The 13,983-nt window shown below is 50.9% G+C and overlaps 1 protein-coding gene across 2 annotated transcripts; it reads right to left on the bottom strand.

The window, feature by feature from the left end:
- Positions 1-14: 14 nt before the first annotated feature.
- Positions 15-13,654, bottom strand: ALG1 (ALG1 chitobiosyldiphosphodolichol beta-mannosyltransferase). 2 transcript variants are annotated; one of them, XM_008141616.3, is made up of 13 exons: positions 13,447-13,654; positions 12,434-12,511; positions 12,178-12,281; positions 10,192-10,340; positions 8,688-8,777; positions 7,334-7,444; positions 6,455-6,576; positions 6,210-6,248; positions 5,831-5,890; positions 4,958-5,068; positions 3,598-3,712; positions 2,648-2,723; positions 15-1,655 (listed from the first exon to the last, which is right to left on the bottom strand). In XM_008141616.3, exons 1-13 carry the CDS (start codon positions 13,652-13,654, stop codon positions 1,524-1,526), a joined length of 1,395 nt encoding a protein of 464 aa, XP_008139838.2. In that variant the 3' UTR covers positions 15-1,523. The 2 variants fall into 2 exon arrangements, with proteins under 2 accessions (XP_008139838.2, XP_054570673.1); XM_054714698.1 differs by lacking the exon at positions 13,447-13,654 and having other exon boundaries at positions 12,178-12,237; positions 12,434-12,471.
- Positions 13,655-13,983: the final 329 nt, after the last annotated feature.

Raw genomic sequence — 13,983 nt, 5'->3', positions numbered from 1 at the left:
ATCAGGAACCACCAACTATGTTCTAATGAAATATAACTGTTCAAGTGTGGGGGTGCCCCTTTCTGTCAGCAGTTCTGGTTGTAAGCAAATCACCATAAATCAGAAATGAAAACTTTGGCTCAGAGATAAGCATTCCACTTGTGCAGGTAAAAACACATATATCGAGTACGTTTTCCTCCATTCTGGACACACATCCTACGGTGCACATGGCACATCTCTGCTCACAGTGTGGGGGCTGCAGTGCCCATGTCAAAGCAGGAATCAAAATATTAGGGACATAACAGCAGATGCTGAGAGGCAGACACCAGGAGACAAAAACAGGGACAAAGAGATGTGGAATAGACCACAGGCTATTAACAGAAAAGTAATAAACTATAGAGGAAAGAAAAAAAGGAGAAAGAAGTGACTCAAGGATGAAGTAGTTTCCTGGGCCACAGATTCCCAGTCATTAGAATAAGTTCATTCCAAGCCGAAGGCTGGCCCTTCCTCAGCTTGTCTGGGAAGCCTGTCTCTGGCTGTTGAGATGTGCCAACCACCACATCCCCTGCTACACGGTTAGCCTCACATGTAGAGCTGTGGAAGCTCTCTCCCGAAGTTTGTGGTGCGAGGGAGACACCTCTTTCCCCGACTTTAGGAAGATGTGGGACTCATACTCCAGGGCTCTGTAAAGATTTCCTTATTACAAATCCTCTCTCCTTAACTGTCCCAATCATCCAAACCCTTTTACCCTTCATAACGCATGAAGAGCAATGAAATGGTCTCTGACAATATACATTGGGAACTAGCACTTCACTTGGTAGACAACCTTCTCCATCTTATTGAAAATTTCATTGGTGGCCCTTTGGTTTGGGATTTCTCCTCCATTTCTGATGTGTTAATGTTGTTGACTATGACAGCCCAATGCACACAACACTCTGAGCACAGGCCCACAGCCTGGCTATCTGGAGGTATTTAAATCATTCTCAAAGAAAACAGGAAGCGAGGAGACTTCCAGCAGATTCTGTGTGGAGTGGACCTCCCATAACTGGAGCAGCCAGCGTGAGAAAAACACATCACCCCCGTCATAGAGGTGCAACTGAGTATCTCCAGGGATGGGAAGCCATCTATGCCAGCGCCAATTAAATGAAAACTTTCTTGCTGCCCTCACCTCTCTGTCCTGAATTGAGACTGTTTGGCAACTTAGAAATGACCATACGATTTTTTTATTGACCAAAGTGGTCATGAAACTGCCAAAATTCGCCTTCTGAATAAAGTTTAAAGGAAAGGGTGGGGGGGATAATTTCATCCTATGCGTGGCACCTGCTGCTATCCTTTCAACGGCCATCCTCTGGGAGGCGCTGCTCTACACAGTTTGTGCAGGGAACGGACAGCAGCTGGAAGAGGCCGGAGGAGGGACATGGAGCACGGTTCTGGTGGGAAGGCTATGAGAGCAGGGAGGGCTTTGCATGAACCTCAGGGTCTTCCTCTTTGTGACATCCAACACCAGGACATGCTCAGGGGGGTTCAGTCTTTGGCCCAAGGGGTCATGTGTCCACAAGCAAAGGGAGAACTGTCTGTTTCCAGCTCTCGTCCCAACGAAGCTGCTCGGACTCCCGAAGATTCTTCCGGAACTGGTTCAGTTTGCCATCAGGATCAGGAAACTTTGAGAAAAGCATCTAGAAGAAAAATGACAAAAACTTCCCTCATCACCATTTCCCGCCACCCCCAGCCCCGTTCCCAGCAGCCTGGACCTCTGCCTCACCCCAAACACAGCTGTCCGGCCAGTGATTCAGAAACCCTCCCTCTGTGGCCACACTACCACCACCAGTGGCTGGGAGCCTCCAGTGGCCTCCCTGCACCAGCCTGCCCAGTTTCCACACAGCGTGGGGAACTGGTCTCAAACATCTCTGAACCTGACCTCCCTGGCCTACCAGCCCCTCCCTCACTGGGCTTACTGGACCCCTCACACCCCAGCCATGTTCCATTTCCTACTCGACAGCTCGGCCAAGCTGCAGTGCTCGCCATCCACACACTGACCGGCAGTAGCCCCCAGCCTCTGCCATGCTGTTCCTTCCTCCAAGAGCACCCACCCCTCAGCCTCTGCCCAGCACCATCCAGCCCATGGCTGGGAACAAGACAATGTCTGTGTTCTTTCCAGTTTCACTAAGTCAAGTGTCTGCAAACTGTAGTCTGTGGGCTGAATTGGACCTTCCACTTGTCTTTGTAAATAAAGCTTTATTGAAACACAGTCACACCAGATTTTTCTAGCTGGGCCTTGCAAGAAAGTTTGCCACCCATGTCTCAACTATCAAAAATGATGATATATGACTTTTTGTAATAACAAATAAGTATCCTTTGAAGACTCCCACCCATCTTGCAAGGCTGGTCTAGGAAGCTCCCTTCACTCACTCTCCCTCCTGATATCCAGTCGCTCCCTAAGTGACACACAGTCCACCTGTGCATCATCTGCGTGGTATAAGCTCCATAAACCCAGCAGCAGGTGGGGTGTGCCTTAATTCCCCTGGGCCCACTGAGGCCCAACCTCTGGGACCGCTGCTGCCTCCTGCTGCCTTTCACCCAGACCCAGCACAGGCCCAAGGAGTCCAGGGGCATGGCCCAGTGCCAGCCTAAAGCCCTGCAATCCCTGGCATGGAGGCAGACACGCTACCTGCAGCTGAGCAGCCAGTTCCTCTGCGTCATCAAAGACCAGGCCATTTTCCTCATGTTTCACAAGCTCGTGTAAGCTGCAGAGAGAATCAAGGGAGGCCTGAGAGCTGCCTGGAGAAGACACCAGAACTCCATGGTGCCCACCCAGACCCCCACGCCACCACTCCCCACCCACAGGCTAAGCTAGGGGTCAGGAACCAGTCAGTCTGGTTCCAATGAATCTGGTCTTAGATTTGACATCTGAATAGAAAATAGACCTGGGAAGGTACATATCAAAAATCCAAACCAATGAACAGGGACCTGAGCCTTTTCTGTTCTATGCTCTTTGCAGTGAGAACACGCTCAGTGGGTTCTGCTTGTTTTTTTAACCACACGGCAGAGTAACAAAGGTAAAAGGCAACCCCATTGGAGGTAGGCTCAGCACATTACGGGTGACTTTTCTGGGTAACCCCAGAGTGCAGCACTCAGCTCACACAAGGGTCTAACATCCTGATTTCCGTCCAGAGGCTGGCTCCTGAGCCCATGGGAGAGCAGTTTCTAGAGCCTCTTCTCACACTGTCCTCTCCAAACCCCCATCTTTACAGGAAGAGCGGAGACAGAATTACACTCATTTGACTAATTTGAATAAGAGTAAATGAGCTCAGACAAAAGGGAGGAGAAATAAAATCATGTAAATTGTGCAGGCGATTCCAGCCACCACTTTTTCCTTTGAGCACAAGGTCCGAGTTGAGTACTGAGGACAGGTAGTTCTCCTTCAACATGAGCTCTAAGTGGAGCCAACTCCTGCAGTAGGACTCAGCCCATCCGAGGACTCCCACTCCCCAGGGCCACCCGGCTGAGCTGCACAGATCAGGAGGTGGAGCCTTTCTCGGGGGCAGCTCTGACCACACTGGTTCCCTCAGCTGCTGATCTGAGAACCTAACTCCCAGAAGATTCAGTTTCCGCTCCTACCACCGGAAGTTCACGGCACACACGGGCAGGCAGCATCCAAACATGTCCACCACCTTCATGGGCAGGTCCAGGCCGCTGGAGGACTTGTGCAGGCAGACGCCCAGGTCTGCTGACCCTGCAGGAGGAGGGGCCGTCAGAGCACTGACCATGCTCCCTTGGACCACACATGCTGCAAGGACTGTGGATCGACGCCTCTGTTGGGGAGTGGGAAGTTGGAAACACTCCCAACCCCACATAGAATTGGCTGGAGCCGGCCAAGCATCCTGGTGCAGGGTGGGGACACAGCAGTGTCCAATCCTGGCCACTCAGCCCTATCTGAACACTACCTGTCTATCACTAACATTTTAATTTAAACAGACTCCCTTTTCCTACTTAACCACCATTTATTTTAAAAGAACCCACAGCAATTATGCTGAATGGGTTCAGAGTGTCTGCTTGGGGTGATGAGGCTGTTTTGGAAACAGACAGTGATGATGATTGCACAACACTGTGAACATAATTCATGCCTCTGAGTTGTATGTACATGTAAAATGAGTAAATGGTTCAAATGGCAAACTTTGTTATATATTTTTTATCATAATAATTAGAAAAATTTTGAACCCACAGGAGACTCAACAGAAAACCAGCTGTCACTGTGAAAATAAAGCCAAATAAACAAGCTCACATCACTAAGTACTGGCTGGAAATGCCTGCCTACATAGGCTCTCTGCCTGGACTGCTCACTGGCTGCTGGAAGATGAGCCTTGGAGACGCATAAGTACCAAGCCAAGTCTGCCCTCCCCAGAGTAATGAAGACGGGAAGAGAAGGGGAGGGCATTCTCGAAGGGAAAGTCAATACTGCCGAACCTTCATCTCTTCACTGCCCTCCGACACCTGGGGAACAGTGGGCCCCAACCCAAGCCAGCTCAGCCCTCTTGCCTGGACGGAAGAGCAGGACTGAATTGAGGGTGTGGAGGCTAAGAGGATATAACCCTCTTACAATCCCTGGCAAACAGCACCTGAACCCACGGGCAGGGAGGAGCTGGCACACCAGGAAACAGCCTCCCTTCCTGGAGTTCAGTCAGCAGCTCCTCTGACAGGTTCCTGGCAAGCAGCATCTCTGTCCCAGGTGGCCCCTGGAGCAGGGCCCAAGGCAAGGCCCAACCCAGCCTGAGGCCGATGTGTGTATGACCCTTGAGCTGAGAATGTCTTTTAATTTTTAAAGGGTTGCAAAAACAAATGTGCAACAGAGGCCAGTAAAATATTTACAATCTTGTCATTTTCAGAAAAAGTCTGTCCCCCAGCCCTAAAGTATTTCCTCTTAAACCTCAGCCCCGCTCCTCTCCCCGCCTCCCTCGGGCCTCCTGCCAGGCGTCCTTACCTAGAAGCAGGGGGTAATCCTCAGCCTCCAGCCATGGGGTACAGACCTGGATGTGCTGGAGATGCTTCTGGCCAATGAGGTGGCTGTAATGCTCCTTCAGAGGCCCTTTGCCTTGCAGAGAAAATCGGAGTTACTGCACTGGCCCACCTCTGGCTCCACTCATGGCCCAGACCTGAGAAGCCCCTGCCAAGGTGTGAGCAGGAAGCCGACACTCCCCAGCTCCAACCAAACTCCCATCTGGCCCCTTCCAGAAACAACCCTCCAGGGGTGTGCACCCTGACCACTGAGCCACGGCAACCTATGCCCAGGAGACTGTGAGCGTGGCCAGGATATACTCTGGCCTGGCGCCAGAGTGCCAATTAGACACCGATTCTCACATGGACTGCCCTGTGCCTCGCCAAGAGTCCCAGGTGGCATGGCATGTGCAGTGGGCTCCTGCAACCCTGGGAGCCCAGGGGCCAGGAGGAGGGGAGTGCACAAGGTGGGACACCTGGCCCAGGACCCTCCTCCTCTGACCACAGCTCTGCTTCTCTTCCCACTGGGCTACTTTGGAAGCAATTTTATGTCAGACAGTGGCCTCTTTTAAAAAATAAATTAAAAAAATAAAATAAAAAAACACCTGCAAACCACTGCAGAAGTGAAAAGCTCAGATTCAAATCCAGGCTCCATGCCCTGCTGTGAGGCCCCTCTGAGCCTGTTCCCCCCGCTGTCAAATAGGTGTAGAAAAATCTACGTCAGAGAGCTGCCATGAGGATTAAGGAAACAAGGAGCATTACGTGCCTGACGTAGGAAAGGCACACCAGAAAGGCAGATGCCTTCCCCCCTCCTTGCCCCCAACCCAAATACAGGAACATGGAGGGTCCCAGGCAGTACCTGTTACCACACAGACCAAAGAAGGCAAGCTTTCTCCATTCAGGATCAGGTGTTCAAACTCTGTGTTTAAGAAAATACATAATGATGACCAGGATCATCTACTCAGGTGAGGGACGGGTGGGGGAGGGGAATGCGGAGGGACAATTTCAAACACAAGGTCACTCTCCCAGAGATGGCTCTTCAGTTCTGGGCCTGGTTACTCCATGACCCAAATGGGGACTCAGAGCCACCACCTCCACCACCCAAGTGCCCAGGCTGCCCACCCTGCAGCCCCGGGGGGAGGGACACTCTGCAGAGGACACCACGCAAGGCTCAGTGAGCACCTCACAGCTCAACAGCCCCTGACAAGCCCAGCTCCTGATCACAGCCACACACCTACTTTCTAACGCTGCCAGCAAGATGGAGAAGTCTTCATCCTCTACAAGAAGAGAGAGACAATATCACACTGGTTTCTAAATGTTTCCCCTGGCGCCCATCCCACCCAGCTCAATGCCCTCCCCTTTCTCATCAGGGCCTCAGGGTACCCCAAATATATGTGGGGGGGTACAGGCCTGGCAGGAAGGAGAATGCCAGCTCAGACAGGTGCTCGTACAAAACCCCAAGTGCAGCGGGGGATCCTGAGACCTGTCCAGCTCGTGCTGCTGACCAACAGGGCCGGCCGCCCACGAAGACGTGTCACCATCCCGCTGTTAGCATCCCGCTCCGTGAAGGCCGACCTCTCCGTGGCTGGGTCCAAGGGATCCGAGCTGAAGGAGCAGAGACAGAGCCTGTAAGATGCCACAGAGCAGGCCCACAGGCCCCAGGATGGCCATCTCCTACCAGAGAAGGCCCAGAAGCTCCCGAATGTCAGGGTATGGCCATGTCAGAGACACCGAGCCAACCCTACAACCCTAGGCCGGGGCACAGACATGTGCCTTGCTTTCTGTATCAATATTTACTTGTTGCTGGGTGCTGAGGTCACAACAGCAGACAAGACCAACTCAGCCCCAGCCTTCACCAGCTTCCTGTTCTTATCATTCCCTCAACTTAGGATGAAGATGCTGTGACCTCCCACCTGGCTCCCAGGTTACTGAAAGGAGTGAACAACTGGTGTGAACTCCTGCTCTAAGGGCCTTTCCTGAGCCCTTGGGAGACACCCCACAGATCACACAGGTCCACAGACGCTGCCATGGGGACAGAAACCTGCAGGCAGGAGGGTAAGATGCCCACAGCCTTGAGCAGGACGAACATTTCCTTAAATGGCCAGAGAATAAACACTTCAAGCTTTTATTTGATCTCTTTTGTAACAGGTCCCTTGTTGTAGTGTGAAAGCAGCCGTGGACAATGCATAAATGAATGAATGTGCTGCATTCCAATAAAACTTTATTTATGAACAGGCAGTGGGCCTGGAGCCATAGTTAGCCAACCCATGGATTTAGTGGATTCCCAAGTCTGCAGCAAAGAGACGGGGGAGAAGCCAGGACAGCAGTGAACACAAGAGAAGATGGAAGACAGGATACCTACCTGGCCCTGAGTGCAGAGTAGGTGCGGCCCAGCTTCATAAAGAGCCGGTGTTGCAGGTCCAAGGGTGTCTCTTTAAAGAAAGATGCTGGCTTGTCGTAGACAGTCACAGCTCTGCAAAGAGATCGGTGGGAGGCTCTAGGAGTCAAGAGATCAGTGGGAGGTTCTAGGAGTCAACAAGCTATGAATTACTTGGGGCATCAGAAAGAGAAGTTCTAACAAAACTGCCTGGGCCAGTCCAGCTGGTGTGGCTCAGCAATTGAGCATCAACCTATGAACCAGAGGTCACAGTTCGATTCCCAGCATATGCCTGGGTTGCAGGCTTGATCCCCAGTGGGGAACATGCAGGAGGCAGCCAATCAATGATTCTCTCTCATCACTGATGTTTCTCTCTCTCCCTCTTCTTTCCTCTCTGAAATCAATCAACCGATATCCTTTCTAATAAAGAGGGAATATGCTAACTGACCCTCATGCCATCACAAAGATGACGGTGCCCACAGCCAATAAGGAGGGAATATGCTAATTGACTGCCCCACCCTCAAAGATGGTGGCACCCACAGCCAATAAGGAGGGAATATGCTAATTGACTGTCCCACCCTCAAAGATGGTGGCACCCACAGCCAATAAGGAGGGGATATGCTAATTGACTGACACGCCCTCAAAGATGGCGGTGCCCACAGCCACAAGATGGCAGTGCCCAGTACCCTCAGCCCTGCCAGGGCAACAGGACTGCCTCTGGAGTCCCCCAGTCCTCTTAGCCTCCCAGCCACCCAGAGCTGGCCTGAGGCACAGGCAAGCCTCGGATGGCAGCTACCCAGCCGCCCAGGGCCGCCCAAGGCTCAGGTAACCAGGGCCGGCCAAGGCTTGCGCTGCAGGCAGTGGCAGCAGTAGAGGTATGATGGGGGCGTCGCCTTCCCCTGATTGCCGGGTTGCCTCCTGCCCCTGAGGGCTCCCGGACTGTGAGAAGAGTTAGGCCAGGCTGAGGGAGCCCCCTCCAGTGCATGAATTTTCATGCTCCAGGCCTCTAGTGTGTGTGTGTGTGCATATGTATATGTATATATATGTATATATGTATAAATATATATATGTGTGTGTGTGTGTGTGTGTGTGTGTGTGTATATATATATATATATATGTATGTATATATATATATATTTGAAAACTGCCTGGACCATCTGGCTGGTTGGAAAAGAAACTCCAACCTCCTCCTCCCTCACTCTTCTTCCCTCAGCTTCCCAAGACAATAAACATCTCCCAGGCCCCTAGATATTTCCAGATGCCTTGCCAACATGACACAGCAGGCACTGCAGCTGGGACCAACTGAGCTGGGGCCCCTTGCCCCACCCCAAGTCCCTACTTGATGCCCCAGTTCTCTGCCAGGTCTTCCCGCATCTCACTGGTCACACACAGGTTCAAGTGGGAGAGGCGTCCGAAAAGCTTCTCGTACCTGAAAAGACACAGTGATGCTCAGCCCGGAGCCCTGGCCAGGCCCCATGACCATAACCACCATGTGACTGGAAACCTTCCCTTACAGAAGAGGCTGCAGAGCTGGGGTCTCCCAAATCGGGTCACTGGCAAGGTAACTTCCCAGAATTTGTACTGAGTTCCACCTGTGCTATTATTTCCTTCACATCTTTCTTTACATCGTATCGCTTTTCAGCTTAAATACAATTACTTTCAAAGGAAACAATATATGCTACCGAAGGGAAAACCCAGTCTCTCTTGCCATAAGAAGAAATACAATAAAGTCCCTGTTATTAAATTTTAGCTACCCTGCACTGTTCCCGACAAAGGCTGTGGGGCTGAGGATGCTCCCCATGTGTTACAAAGGAGTTTGGCAAATGATAGAGAGGCGTTAACAACAGATTTGCTCCAAAAGGAGGCTTGCAACTTGATGATAGGGCAGAACTGAAAGAGAACCAGAAAGGGGGAATGAGACTCAGGTGCCGTTGGTGTATCAGGGCTTGTTGCTAACACAGGATGCAGAGAGCTTTGTAATTGGACAACGTGGGCCTGAATTTTGGTCCACACACTTGTTAGCTGTGAGACAAGAGACATAATGGTTCTCAGCCTTGATTTCCCGGCCTGTAAAAGGGGGTCAGTGTAGTCTGAATGGGATAAAGGACTTAGACTGAGCCTGGCATGCAGCAAGTGCTCAATAATTACTGCTGCCACCACTGCTGTTACCACCATCAAAGACTGACCCATCAGGGGAGGCTGCAAGTCCCCACTGAGGCAGGAGTTGTATACTGGGGCTCAGAACAGACCAGCTCTTCCTGCCCCTGGTCAAACCTGCTACCACAGGCCCTTCTTCCCTCTCATCAGCCACAGCAAACTGTGGCCTGTGTCCCTGTCTTCCGGCAGCAGCCCGTTTTTATTTGGGAATCTAGTCTGGGCACACCTGGGATCCCAGCTCTCCCAGTGGAACACTTGTGCCAAGCCTTAGGCAATGGGGTGCTACAGCTCCTGGCCTCAGTGGGAGGTCACAGGATGGCAGGTGCCAATCAGAGGCTCACTCTCTGCAGAGCCTGACAGGGTGCAGCCGACAGCAAGGGGAGCTCCCAGAACCTGAGAAATACCTCCCAGAGGGAGTGTGGAAAGAGAGATGAAAGGGGTCCTGAAAACACCCTTTTTGAGTTCAAGTCAGCCATTTCTCTGGACTTTTCTGTTTCGTGAGCCATCAAATGCTGTCCTTTGCTTAGGCCTGTTTCCATCACTTTTAACCAGCATCCGCCCAATTCCCCAGCCTAGCCCTTACCCCACAGAATATACAGGGAAGCAGCTTCACTGAGTCTCCACCCAGGCCCTTCTTCCTACCACAATTTAGGGAAGGTATCTGCATCATCCTTCAAGACCCTCACCACTTGGCCAGCAGAACGAGGCAGTGGCTGGGGCCATGTACCAGACCCATAATGGAGTAGCCATAGTTGTGCCAGTCGATGACGAGCTTTGTCCCACAGAGGCAGGCCACAAACCAGCAGACAGCAATGGCAGGCAAGCCGGGGGGGTTCTGGGAAAAAGAGAGACTTGGATGAAGAGGAGGAAAGCAGACCATCATTGACAATAAACTGAGTGCAACGTACATGATCGATAGCCAGAAGACCCTCTTCTTCACTAAAAAAAGGTATAAAAAGTCATAAAAGAAACAAACTGACCAACCTGAAAAGTCCAAGGTCATCGAATCAAGGAAGTACATTTAGTTAGGTGGAAATTGTGTGGGGGAAGAGGCATCCCCTTGGGTGGGGGATAAATTGGCCCAGCCTTACTCTAGGACTATCCAGTAGCACACCACAGCATTTTAAAGTGCATCAGTTTTGACCAAGCACTTCCACTCCTATGAATTTATCCCAAGAAAAAGATCAGACTCATGCAAAAAACATATATTCATTGATACTCTTTTACCATAAAATAAAACTAAATAAATAATCAGGGTACATCTACCAAGTAAATGAAGGTGCTTCTACCCAGCTGGTATGGCTCAGTGGTTGAGTGTCAACCTGTGCACCAGGAGGTCACCGGTTCGATTCCTGGTCTGGGCACATGCCTAGGCTGTGGGCTCAATCCCCAGCAAAGGGGCGTGTAGGAAGCAGCCAATTGATGTTGATGTTTCTCTCTCATTGATGTTTCTATCCCTCTCACTCCCTTCCTTTCTCTCTAAAATCAATTTTTAAAAATTTTCTTTAAATAAAAAAGGTTTCTTTATGTTAAAAAGTGAAGGGAAGAGGTTAAGAGCATAACTCCAGAGCCAGACTGACTACCTAGTTCAAATTCTGCCTCCAGCCCAAGTCGGTCTGGTTCAGTGGATAGAGCATCAGCCCACAGACTGAAGGGTCACAGGTTCGATTCCAGTCAAGGGCACATACCTCGGTTGCAGGCTCAATTCCCTGCCCCAGATCAGGGCCCACGCGGGAGGCAACCAATCGCTGTTTCTCTCTCTCTCTCTCTCTCTCTCTCTCTCTCTCTCTCTCTCTCTGTCTCTCCCCATCCCTTCCACTCTCTCCAAAACTTAATCGAAAAAATACCCTTGGGTGAAGACTGACAAAACAAAAAATTCTGCCTCCAGCACTTCCTAGCTGTGTAACAATGGGCTACTTACTGAACTTCTCTGGATCTAGGTCTCCTCATCTCTAAAATGTAATATAAGAACCTATTTCTTAGGATTGTTGTCAGTGATTAAATGAGTTAATACATGTAAAACACTTAGATGTGTAATAAGTACAATATAAGACTTTTCTGTAATGACATCCTATATAATAAAAGGCTAATATGCAAATCGACCATCCTATATAAAATAAGGCTAATATGCAAATTGACCAAAAGGTAGAACGACCGGTCGCTATGACACTCACTGACCACCAGAGAGCAGACACTCAATGCAGGAGCTGCCCCCTGGTGGTCAGTGCATTCCCACAGGGGGAGCACCACTCAGCCAGAAGCTGGGCTCATGGCTGGTGAGTGCAGCGGCAGTGACGGGAGCCTCTCCTGCCTCCGCAGCAGTGCTAAGGATGTCTGACTGATGGCTTAGGCCCACTCCCTTAAGCCATCAGTTGGACATCCCCCAAGGGCTCCCACACTGCAAGAGGTCACAGGCCAGGCTGAGCAATTTCATGCACCGGGCCTCTAGTAGAAAAATAACGAATTTCATGCACCGGGCCTCTAGTAGAAAAATAAACTGGATGGGTACCATAAATACAATGGACACATACTCTAGTCTCCTATTCATATTCTTAAAATTTTATACACACAGATGTGCAATTTATTTACCAACCTGTGCATTTTTAAAGGCTGGAAAGTAAGGAGAACTGTTAACAGTGATCCTCACAGAAAGAAGCTGGGCTGACATATACCTGGAGAAAGATGTAGGCTGCTGGCTCACTGCACATCAACTTCCACAGCAAGTGCACCACCTGAAATACAACTTTGACTCCATACTGAAAAATGTGTGGCCCAACTGCAAGTAAGAAAATAGCTGTCACTACCACAGGAGTTCTTGAAGATTTACAGACACCACCACCCCACCCGTCACACACACACACACACACACACACACACACACACACACACACACGGAGTCAGAGAAACCTGGAGTGGGCTGCACCCTACCTGCAAGTCTCTGAAGTTCTGTCAAAGGCACAATCCGAATTCTGTCACTCTGCAAGAGCTCATCGTGGGGTTTGGAGTCTGAAAAGAATGTTCCCTTTAATGAACCAGACAGGACAATCGAATTTAAAATCTATTTTGCCAGCTCAGGCAAAATAGCGGAGAGTATCTTGGAAAATAGGACTTTTCCAAACAATTCTCTGTTCCTCAATTGCCAGAACAGAGAATGAGGCCAATTCTTGTCCAGATTCCACTAGACTTCCCACAGAGGAAGGGCCCGAATCTTATTCACCTTAAGGCAACACAATACTTGGCACATAGTAGCCCCTCAAACTGATCTAGATTCCCTGGATGGTGGAATTATCCCATCACAGGGAGACCCCTATGAAGTCCCACTCCACCCCCTCACCCTCGGAGAGCAGACTCTAAACAGAGACCAAAGGCAACCAGTGCTCTTATTACTGCTTTGCACTGATATAGAATGAGCTGCCCTTACAGATGTCAACATGGAGGAGGATGGAGGAACAGACACGCGTGACGCTGCACATTGAGGGGGAAAGTGGACATGCTGTGCAAATGAAAAACATTTGTCTGCAGAGCTCTGCAAAGAGGAATTCAGAAGAGACAAGCTGCCTGTCTCCTCAGACGCAGCCTGACAAGAGCAGCCGCAGAGATGCGGTTACCAATACTGGCCCTGGGGTCACACGCACCTGGGTTCCAGTCCGTCTTTCCACTTACGAGGAGGATTAAGTGAGAACTATGCAATGAGTTCATTTAGCTTAGCACTGTCCTGGCATATGGCAGGCGCTCGTTTACAGCTCGATTAGACTGTTCATGCAGACCCACCCAGCAGAGCCTGAGCAGAAACCTGGCAACAGCTGTCCAGGACAATAGTGGGCTCGTCCATCTCGGAGAGCTGCCCAAGGGAGGAGAGAGAAAAGGAGCATCCTCGCTCCGGCCCCTCTGAGGTGATCAAGCTGAGAGAGCTGCCTCCTTCCCAGATCCCCGGCACTCACTGCAGAACCCCAGGAGGGTCACGGAGAAGCCACACTTGGCCAATGACAGCGCGTGGTACTGCATTCGGGGGCTGCGGCCCACGTCGCCCAGCACCACGACGACCGCGTGCCGGGCCGTGCGCCCCCGCCGCCAGCGCTTCCACGCGATCAGCAGCAGCGGCGGCAACAATAGGGACAGCGCTAGCACAGCCACGCAGGAGGCAGCCATCTTGGCCGACTGGCCGCAGTCACGTGACCGCGCTCCCTCCGGCTGGCGTGCTGTGCGCAGCCGTACAGCGAACCCCCAAGGTGGGCGGAGAGAAGTCTGTGGAAGGCGTGGTTCCCTAAGAGGCGGCCCGCGGCGCCCACGAAGAGTCCCTGAGAGCCAAGAATTAGTTGAATGAAGGTAAAGTTTTTACCATGTGGAATCTAGGAACATTTTATTTCAAAAGTTGGAAGACAACAATTTGGATGAATCTCTAAACATAATATTGAGAAAAGAGGCCAGACGCCAAAGAGTAAATGCTGACTGGTTCCATTTATATAAAATGAGAATTA

This window comes from Eptesicus fuscus, chromosome 4 (assembly GCF_027574615.1).
Source record: "Eptesicus fuscus isolate TK198812 chromosome 4, DD_ASM_mEF_20220401, whole genome shotgun sequence".
NCBI classification, from domain to species: Eukaryota; Metazoa; Chordata; class Mammalia; order Chiroptera; family Vespertilionidae; genus Eptesicus; species Eptesicus fuscus.
Note: the sequence above shows the minus strand (reverse complement) of the source record. Positions and strands in the feature narration are given on the sequence as shown.

Bases quoted from the DNA above. Each gene is read 5' to 3' on its own strand.
- ALG1 (XM_008141616.3), bottom strand. From the start codon at position 13,654: ATGGCTGCCTCCTGCGTGGCTGTGCTAGCGCTGTCCCTATTGTTGCCG. The intron at 3,713-4,957 runs GTAAGGACGCCT...CTCCTCCTGCAG, and splicing joins GGATTACCCCCTGCTTCTAG to GGTCAGCAGACCTGGGCGTC. The intron at 2,724-3,597 runs GTAGGAGCGGAA...TTCTCTCTGCAG, and splicing joins TGTGCCGTGAACTTCCGGTG to CTTACACGAGCTTGTGAAAC.